Source organism: Rhagoletis zephyria, unplaced genomic scaffold, assembly GCF_001687245.7.
Source record: "Rhagoletis zephyria isolate East Lansing unplaced genomic scaffold, Rhagoletis_zephyria_1.1 Rzeph_scaffold_08589, whole genome shotgun sequence".
Taxonomy (NCBI): Eukaryota; Metazoa; Arthropoda; class Insecta; order Diptera; family Tephritidae; genus Rhagoletis; species Rhagoletis zephyria.
In genome coordinates, this window is record NW_016165669.1 from 1 (window position 1) to 10454 (window position 10454).

General features: G+C 34.1%; 1 protein-coding gene across 5 annotated transcripts; it reads left to right on the forward strand.

Moving 5' to 3' along the window:
* The first annotated feature begins 1845 nt into the window (after positions 1 to 1845).
* LOC108375171 (cysteine protease ATG4B-like) lies at positions 1846 to 5012 on the forward strand. 5 transcript variants are annotated; one of them, XM_017631270.1, is made up of 8 exons: positions 1857 to 1939; positions 2011 to 2162; positions 2268 to 2685; positions 2746 to 3088; positions 3154 to 3233; positions 3297 to 3646; positions 3905 to 4283; positions 4401 to 5012. In XM_017631270.1, exons 3-8 carry the CDS (start codon positions 2544 to 2546, stop codon positions 4502 to 4504), a joined length of 1398 nt encoding a protein of 465 aa, XP_017486759.1. In that variant the 5' UTR covers positions 1857 to 1939; positions 2011 to 2162; positions 2268 to 2543; the 3' UTR covers positions 4505 to 5012. The 5 variants fall into 5 exon arrangements, with proteins under 5 accessions (XP_017486761.1, XP_017486757.1, XP_017486760.1 ...); XM_017631272.1 differs by having other exon boundaries at positions 1846 to 2162; positions 3905 to 4040; XM_017631268.1 differs by having other exon boundaries at positions 1846 to 2162; positions 2279 to 2685.
* Positions 5013 to 10454: the final 5442 nt, after the last annotated feature.

The window sequence follows — 10454 nt, forward strand, 5'->3', positions numbered from 1 at the left end:
ATATGCCCTACGTGCCAACGAAAATGGGTCAACTATTCTGTGGTGTGTTCATCTACAATATGTATGATTTGCTAAAAACACGCGCCGACATCGCCTATCATGTGCGAAATTTTATTTTTCGTGATTCACAAATGATGGTCGATTTCTATGAATACCTGTGGCAATGGTGCGATGAATTTATACCTCAATGGAAGCGTCCGGCTGTGCAACCAACAACGCAGGCGGTAAATAAAAAGGCATTGAAGAAGAAACGACAAGCAGCGCGTAAACAGGCGGCGGCGCAGGAAAATGCTGATCCTAATGCCGATATGGTGGATCATAGCGGAAATGATGAAGCGGTGCCTGCGGATGGGGATGAGTTCTTCGACTTGAATAATAAATTTTCTACTTTCCTTAAAGTGCGATAAGTCCGTGTAAGGAAATGTCGCGTGTAAAATAAACTATAGTTTTTGTTTTTTAATGGCAAACCTAATTTAGTAAATTATGTACATATCCCAATAGATAATTTCAGGAGTTAAAAGCCCTTCCGAAAGGCGTTCATTGGAGGCAAGAGGCCAGCTCTCTACATACGTTTCCCTTTCTTTTTTGTATGAAGTGGCACAAAAATCTTTCGCTACCTGTAGAGGTCTTCCACAAAGGCTTTTATAGGACGTACTTCAGAAGGCCTTTTGTAGGAGTTCTTTTAAAGTTAGCTCTTTAATTTATAAAAATCATACATCTTTGAAGTATTTGCTTAAGGTTTATACCAAATGTGTGTTATTGAAACTTAAAATGTTTATTGAAATTCATTTGTAATGTTAACAAATATAAATTTATGCAATCGCGTAAATTGTAAATGGATAAGCCCTTCTAGCACTTATTCAGCCCCCCTTCTTGAGTAGGCCTCTTAGGATGGCTTCACATTTTAGAAAGGCCTACCTTAATTATCTTGTGGGATATTACAAATCTTTAAAGATTCAATGTAAGACATCAGAAAATTTAACGGGTGTCCTCAAGAATATAGAAACTTATCGTGGCCGCCAGGTGCTTCCACCTGTAGATTATTATACTTTTAAAATTAAAAATTTAGCGTTTTTAACTAAAATTTTTAAAATTTTTTTTCCTCGGTGGCAGTTCTTGATGGCAGTGACCCAAATAATTTGCATAAATTCGTACACTTCAGCCCACTGTGCCCAGCCAGTGATGCCAGACTTTCTCTGCTAAAATACCCACGAAAATCGAGAAAAAATCCCGCAATTACCCACATCTTAAAAATTTATCCCACAGAATTCAAGACATATTTTTCAATAGTAAGAAAGTAGCATTCATATAGTTACCTTAATATATATATATACATACATACATATAATATTCTTTCGAAATTCAAAGGTATTTGCATTGTTTAAGCGAATATGGTTTTTGGTGACTAAAGTTGAACCACTTGACTTTTTTGTTTCAAAAGCAACCGTTATTTTATATGCACACATGTAGTATTTAACTTTTCATCAGATAATTTCTTCTGCTTTTTACATTAAACACCAGTTACAATTGAAAGGACTCTTTCTTACTCAGCGCTTGAATTGGTTAACGTGCGAAAAATTTCATAATTGTCCTCATAATTTTTATGTATAAGTTCATAATTTTACTGCATATCATCTGCAGAACGATTAATTACGTGCGAAGCGTACGAGTTTCGAATATTCTTGAATTTTGATCAATTACGCATCGTTAGTTGTGTTAAATGAAAATCCGTTTATTATTTTTAATGTCCATTTTTTCCCTTTAATAATTTCGCCAACATCCCACAAAATGGAAGATTTGCAACAATCTGGCATCATTGCACCTGGCCAGCGAATTAACAGCCGTCATCACCCATTGTGAACAACTTTTTCCCCCATCTGTCAAAGAGGAAGCAATTTGTCTTTGTTTTGAAATTTTTGTTTTATCGCGTAATGAGCAGGTAAAAAGTGTAAAAATTTAAATACTCAGGTACGAAAAAACACTGCCAATGTATTAAGCATTTCTGCGTAGGTGTCCACAATTCGGAGAAGCTTGAAAAAACATTAGACTTGGCAACGGGATCGTTGCTATAGCAAGCATATATCGGCGACGAATCTGTAACCAGTTGTGGGAATTGAAGTGGTCAAGGGCATACATATGTACGCGGAGTGAGCGACGAAGAGGTTGGTTTTATCAACAGTTTTGTCATTGTTTTTAATGCAAATCTGCTTTAGTGATATGTCTAAATATTTTTGATAATCAGTAAAACAGTATTTGCAATAATTTAGTTTGTTTAAAGCGCAACTTCAGCTGATAAACTTTCCAAAATTCTACGTTATCTTGCTGGGCTCAGCTGCAACTGCAGCTTGTGGTTGGCACTAATCCTATTAATATTAACTGCCTGCGTCAGCGTTACCGTCTTGGTGCTGTTAGTTAAATATCATTGGCTGCGGCTGCATCCCGACGAACTGTTTCGGAAAAATCCTCGTGCTTATTACTTCCGTTTGCAGTGCATCGCAAACATCGATCGCTTCCTGGCTTTGTATGCTAATGTTTCACGACAGATGGATAGTGTATTTGAAGCATACTTAGGCCCTGACGGGATGTTGGCTGGCGCTGTAGCTGGTGCGGTCGGTGAGCCAGACGATATACCGAAAGTTAACACCACCGTATGGGTGCTGGGCAAACGATATAATGCAATACAAGGTAATCGAACCCAAAAAATTGCATTGAATAAATTTTGGTAAACACTTTTCAACTTTCCAGAGATCGATTTAATACGCCGCGATATACAGTCGCGCCTGTGGTGTACCTATCGCCGTGGATTCGTGCCGCTGGGCGCGCCACAATTGACCACCGATAAAGGTTGGGGTTGTATGTTACGTTGTGGGCAAATGGTATTAGCACAAGCTTTAATCGATCTACATCTCGGACGCGACTGGTTTTGGACACCGGAGGTACGAGATTCAACGTATTTAAAAATTGTTAATCGTTTCGAAGACTCACGAAAAAGTTATTTCTCAATACATCAAATCGCTCTTATGGGCGATTCAGAGGATAAAAAAGTAGGTCAGTGGTTTGGCCCAAACACAGTAGCGCAGGTTTTGAAGTGAGTAATGATTAATGGCACATATTGCAGTGCTTCCAGTAAGATTAATATTTTGCTTTTTGCAGAAAATTAGTACGCTACGACGACTGGTGCTCTATAGTTGTACATGTGGCAATGGATAACACAATAGTGACTGATGACATATGTGTGTTGTATTTGTAATCACTGAATTTATATTCGCTGTAATAAATTATGTTTCTGCTTATAGATTCGCTTTGCCTTGAGAAACCGAACAATGATGAATCCTGGAAGCCTCTACTACTCATTATACCACTACGCTTGGGGCTCAGCGAAATAAATCCCATTTATATACCTGCGCTAAAAAGTTGTTTTGAGCTAGTTGGCAGTTGTGGCATGATTGGTGGTCGTCCCAATCAAGCGCTATACTTTGTTGGATATGTAGACGATGAAGTTTTATATTTGGATCCACATACGACACAACGTTCGGGATCAGTGGGTCAAAAAACGTCACAGGATGAGGTGGATTTCGATGCGACATTTCATCAGAGATATGCTGGGCGCATAAGTTTTCAGCAAATGGATCCTTCAATGGCGATGGTAGGGCAGAAAAAAAGTTTTCATATTTTTATTAATTTCCATTCATTTAATAAATTCGAAAAAAAAATATATAAATTACATACATTAATTTATTCACCTTGTCTTGAGTTGTTCTATTTAACTTGATTTAATTAATTTTTTTTTTAATTTTTTTTTAATCAATTTAATTTTTTTAATTATTATTTTTTAATTAATTTAATTTTTTTTTTATATTTTGGCATCTTAAAACCCGAAATGAATTGTTCTATATCCCCTTAGTGCTTCCTGTGTAAATCACGCCTGAGTTTTGAAGTTTTACTCGATAACCTACGCACACAGGTGTTGGCCGCCTGCACACAGCCGCTGCTCGAAATCACAAAGTCTCGCTCAACGGAATGGGTCTCCACGTCGGCAGGTATTGAGTCAAATTTTACTACACTAAATACAGCGGGGTTGGTTAACTTCAACGCGTGCTCAACGTCAACAACAGCTTCTAGCGCCGCCTCCAGTGATGCTACCAATAGCAATACACCTCGCACAACCATAGTTAAAACTATAGGGACGTCTGCACGTGCTACGGGAGCAGCAGAGGCGGCGGCTATTATTGAAAATTATAAGAATCGTTGCAATCGAACTATAAGTTCTTGTGATTCCGAAGGTCTATACTATTGACTACTCTTCTTAATTAATACTAATTTTAATTTTTACTATCGAATTTTTGAGTAGCTTTTAGCTTTGCAAAGAAATATTGCATATTGACTTTATTTTTTTCCAGACTTCGAGAATGTGAATCACATCCACGCAACTGGTTTGACGAGTAATGGCTGTGACGCCAACTTGGAGGGCGACTCAGATGAAGACTTTGAAATAATTTCATAGTTCTAGAAAATAATGTTATATTGATAATGCGTAAAATGAAAGTATAAGAACGAAGTGTCTTTATGCTCAAGCAATTTCTCTTTCAAAATATGCGCGGACGACAACTGAGCGAAAGACAGCATTTTTATTTATATGACTTTTTCTGATTTGCAATTATTTTGTATTAGTTGTGCAATTTTTTTTTATACAAACCACAAATGCACACATAATAACGCTGTAAATAGCTTCTTATAAATGCTAACAATAGTTTTAAGTGAACGCTTTTTCTGATCGCAAAACAAAAATCTGCGCCAGTGCCATTTCACTAAAGTGAAAATGAGAGAAGGCGGTCGGCGGCAAAAGCACACTGAAGGAGGCGTCCGACAGAGCGTTTTATTTTAATAGTCAATAATTTAGCATGAATTCGTCATGATTAAAGAAAAAAAATGCATACATACATAATTAAACAAGCGTGTCTCATTCAAGAGTATATTGAACGTGTTCCGTAGTACAGCAGAGACGCATACTACATACATGCATATGTATATATGCAAAAAGCAAACAATACTATGTATAACTAAAGCAAAGAATAAGGAAAACGCATAAATTTATGTATAATAAAGAGATTTATGTATGTAAACAATTTTTGAATAAATAAATGTATGTACGCTTGTGCACATGCAAATAAAGCAGAACAAAACTAAAAAAAAAAACGTGCTTAATTTATGATTTATGTACATACATACAAACAAATGCATACACTTGTGTACATTTGTTTCATAACCAGTTGATTTCGCCGGCGACAAATTATGCTGGCAAAATCTAATTTATAAAGTTTAATTGATTTTTAATCAAAATACATAAGCTCGCCCCGTATATAAAAAGTGGCGTGTAAAAGAATTTTGTAGAGAAGTTAATTAGCATACGGCAATAATGTTCGACACGCTGTCGAGCACAGACAGAAAAATTAACGTTTTCAATTTAAATACATACATACATGCCGGTATCTAAATGTTGGCTAAATGCATAAATATTTTCACTCTACTTTTCCATGGTTACAACTCCAGCCGCTTTGCCACACTGTTGTCACTGTACATTTTATTAGCTCGCTATCGAAGCGTGTATGCGCCACCTATGGCCACACCCACTCATAAATTGTTTTTGTTCTAGCACTCACGATAATTTTTGTATTTACTACAATTGGAAGTTCTTTATTGGAATTGTACTTACTTATTAACGCAATGCTGATTGCCTTTCCGCTCTTGGCTTTTTGTTAGATTTTTGAGAATTTGGTTTTATCAAATAAAGTTTGACCAGTTACCATGCACTTGTTGCAAATTTTTTGTTGTTTTTTGTTAAAATTAAAAACAAACAAAAAATCATACGAAAATACTCATTGAAGTCAATAAAAGCCACGGCACCGACGCCGAATCGCTCGCACGCTTGTAATAAAATCAACAATAATTCGCGGTGACCGTCCAAGATATTTTAATTGTACATATGTATGTCTATATACACATTCACATGTATGTGTTATATAATGGACAATTACTTTAAATCTTTTTCATTTAAAAGTGTTCAGAATAATGGCGTATTTTTTTGTTTTTGCCTCATTGTTCTATGGTCATTTTGTATAGTGAAAAACTTGCTTTGCCCTCTTTCTTATTCGTTTTTTTTTCAGTGGTTTATGTAAAAAAAATTGTTTCTAATTTTCTGATTAATTGCCACACATTTAAATCAAGTCGATTTTAATTAAATTTGTTGGTCGGGTGATTGGCTCGTGAAGTGTGTATGTATGTACATAAGTATAATCAAGTGTGATATATACATATATATCGACAAAAATGTCGATAACCGATAAAAAATATCGAAAAAGTCCTCATTGGCGATCACAATAAAAATAAAAATACTAATATATTTTAGATTGGGACTGAAAAACCACTTTAAATGGTATTAAAGGCGTACATAAATAGAATATAGAGAAGCACATTCTCCTGTCAATTTGGTATGCATAATAGGTTTGGTAACACGCACTATTTGCCTAAAATTTAACAAAGATAAACAAATGATTTTTTTTTGTGTTTCTTTCCTCGCCTGAAGCTATCTACGCAAGTTTTGGTTTCCTTTTTTTTTGTTCTTTTCTATTTTTTTGTCTTATTTTCGTTCTCAAACACATAAATCTCGAAAAATGGTATTAATTCATCTAATTAGACTGAGAATACTAAATCACTTTCAATTATGTATTTGAAAACCAGTTATATCTACACATGTACATTAGAGTGGTCCAACTTTTGTATGGAGAAAAAAAATTTTCATCCTAGAAAATGGTGCACCCCTAATTTTTTCCCTTTTTAGTTTTCTACTGCAACCAATACAGGGTGCTCAATGACCTTGAAATGCGCTACTGGATCGCTGTGAAACTGCCAAATATATTGGGGATTTTTATTAAAAGGTACTGTTGCCATGACAACTGAAGCTTGTGATATTTTTTTTAGATAATTTAACTTTGCAATGTTCTTAAGTTACTTAATCAACTGTTTAACTAATATATGTTCACAATACTTCTAGAGTAAAATATGAGCATCCTCTAAATTTATACTTACCTCTTTTGGCAAGAGGAAAAATTTTGGAAGGTGCCCAAAACCCCATCTCGGCAAAAAAAAATGTTTGGACCACTCTAATGTACATACATATGTATATATAGAAATAGTTCTGTTCAATATTGGATTGATGTTTTAGGAGTTCTTTATTGTAGGTTTTTTAGTTGATATACTTCACTGACGATGTTGGAATGCGGCGCTTATAAAAATTGTTTGTCACCTGTGCAAATAGCAGAAAATACAAAGAAAAATGCTTAAAAAAACTCGCTCGAAATAATCAAGTGATTTACGCATGCAAATATTTATGTATGTTTGTATATTTCCTTAAATGCCCCTAATCGAAAGACTTTTAAACCGAACTCAATGTTTTTTTTTTTTTTTTTTTGTGAAATCCATTACTAGCACGCGAGCGTAGTAACCAATATAGAATCAATATATGATCTGAATTGCCTGAGTATTGGGTGGTAGAGCGTATTTACTTAAATGTCATTTATTGAAAAAGTTCAATGATTCTTTACTTGTGGCATTTCTGCATCAAAACAAACAAACAAGTCATTGGCAAAAAGATTTTTTATTTTTTTATGCGCATCCCCACCATAAGGATTTCAATGTGGACATCCGGCGTTTGATCAGCCCGAGATCTTTCAGTAAGCTAGTGCCGAAATTAGGGTGGGATTAGGGAAGCAAAAGGGTGCCTTGGCCATGGAGCCGATAAAATATTAACTTTGTTTAAAATAAAAAAAAAAATTAAATGTGTGCGGCGAGAGCAGACTACCTCACCAAGATTCTTGATTTTTCGAATACCATTCTTTCTCATCACTCCTGATATGTGGAAACTAAAAATAGGTAGTACATACCAAACCCGGGGTGGCCTACAAATAATGAAGTTCAAGTGCGAGGAATTTGCATCGCTGGTTTGGTAAAAAACGTGGCACAATCTATTCTCCCATAGCAACCCAATATAATGCATCACCAAAAAAGAAGTTACGCGTTTTCCACCGGAAATATAAAATCTATTATATTTTAAGACTTCCGCCAAAATATTTCCACAAATCTCATTATTTTGATTCCGTTGATAAAACTTTCAAACATTTTTATGCCAATATTTTAAGCTTCAACTATTCTATATTCTGACGTGATTTTTTTAGAAAAAAATATTTTTAAAAACTAATTTATTTATAATAGCTCGGTTTTTGGACGAATTTTTAAATAGCTCCCACTCAAGTACATCATAATATGTTTATGAAATATTTTGGCGGAAGTCTTAAATTTTATATTTTCGAGTACAAAACAGTACCGTGTAAACGGGCCTTTACTCTCTGTCTTAGCAATCATTTATGCAAAGGACCTCTTTTCTATAATCCATTCCACTGGATTGAAATATCGTCGGCATAATATACGCTGATATTTTCGTCCATATGCCTGCCAGCGCTAATTCGTCTTCATTTTTGAAATCTCAATTTGCGGTCCTCGAAAGTTTTTCAGCTTAAAATCCTTAAATTTGAGGCATTAAAAAATGCTTTGAAAATTTTGCAACATTAAATTAACCGTGCAAACTAAAAACTCCCTATTTGAGTTGGAGTTAACCCACATATACCTCAAAAAGTTTGTATGCATGCACAGTCACTCACAGAAGTATTTTGCATTAATTTATTTTTCGAGGAAAAATCAAAATGCTTAAAATATTTTTTATTGTACATTTTTTCGTACATTTTTTATAAAACTATAGCCCATTCTACAACAAAAACATGTAAATTTAAATTTCAAACATTGCTGATAATTAAAGAAAATCCAGCAACTGTTTATCAAAATTTCAAATTTTTTACTCAAAATTTAAATCCCGTTGATTTTTTGTATATTTTTTTTTTTGACAGAGTGGAGCATTTTCTTCCATATAACGAATTTCAAACTTGCAAACTGAACGCGGTATAAAACTGCATACTCGATTTTTTGTAAGAATTCTGATTAAAAGCCTGAAATTTTGATTTGCATGGTTTCTGTTGTAGAATTAGGTATATTTTTACAAAAAATGTATGAAAAAATTTATCATGAAAATCATTTTAAATAATGGTAAAAATACATGCCAAATACTTCTTTGAGCGACTGTATAAATATAGTGCTTATCATAATTATACGCCACTCTTACTTTATTATTATTTAATTTTAATTAGTTTTAGATAAAAGCATAATTTGTTCTTTAAATATAACTATATAACCAAATTTTAATATTCAAGAAAAAAATCAACAAATTTTCGTAAAAATTCCGAAATTTTTAATTAAATTTATTGTAAAGATTTCGATGCAGTTTTGTAGTCCATTCAATTTTAGTATAACAAAGTACAATTTTGAAGTAGCTTGGACTTGACGTTGATTTTTGCAATTTTTCCTAACATGTCAGTAATTTTCTTCCACACAAAGTGTGTGTTTTTATATGGAGAAAAAGAGTAACACTTACAAAGAAAGAAAAAAAAATTGCTTAAAATCAACGGTGTGTCACAGCTACTTTAAATTTGCACTTTATTGTGCTAAAATTTAATTGGCTACAAAACTGCGTACCCAAAATATTTTGAAAATTTTCACGAAGTAGCTGATTTTTTTAGTTTTACACGAAGATTGGAACTTGATTTATACAGTTTTTGTTTAAGTATATTTTTAAAAATAAATAACTAAAATTAAAAAATAGTCAAACCTTGTCAAAATGTGAGTGTCGTAAAGTTATGATAAGCACTATAATTATTTATTATTATTNTGTCACACAAAGCGGAGGGACCTACAGTTTTACGCCGACTCCGAACGGCGATTGTATTTTTATGAGAAGCTGTTTTTCATGGCAGAAATACACTCGGAGGTTTGCCATTGCCTGCCGAGGGACGACCGCTGTTAAGAAAAAACCTTTTTTCTATATTTTTTGCGATGTTGCTTTGACCAGGGTTTGAACCCAGGCGTTGCGGAGTGGAAGCGCGCACTGCTTACCACTACACCACAGCGGCTATAATTATTAAAAGCTTAAAAAACATCCTCCACCTACGCTCTCAAACCAAACTCTACCTGCAACTCATCATTTTTGCTACAATTTAAATAACCTTCTATAATTTTTTATGCTTAAATATCAAGTAATTTCTTTTCAATGAAATTATCGCCAACAAGAGCAGCTCTTCATCAACGACAACCTTGCGCCAGTTATGAAATTATTTAAGTGCATTACTTAAAAAAAAGCAACAAATGTTTATAAATTGAATGTGCATATGTATGTATGTAGGTATATTTTTCAGCTCATCACCTGCCATTGAATATATGTAAAAGCCAAAATAATGTTGAAAGCATTTCCGTAACTGCTGGCAGCCACTTTTGCAAAACAAAATTGGAAATTT

What these genes read in the sequence shown, in the direction of transcription:
- LOC108375171 (XM_017631268.1), top strand. Translation starts at nt 2,544, where the DNA reads ATGGATAGTGTATTTGAAGCATACTTAGGCCCTGACGGGATGTTGGCT. An exon ending in ACGATATAATGCAATACAAG is followed by an intron (nt 2,686 to 2,745) that starts GTAATCGAACCC and finishes TCAACTTTCCAG; the next exon opens with AGATCGATTTAATACGCCGC. An exon ending in TGGATCCTTCAATGGCGATG is followed by an intron (nt 3,647 to 3,904) that starts GTAGGGCAGAAA and finishes ATATCCCCTTAG; the next exon opens with TGCTTCCTGTGTAAATCACG.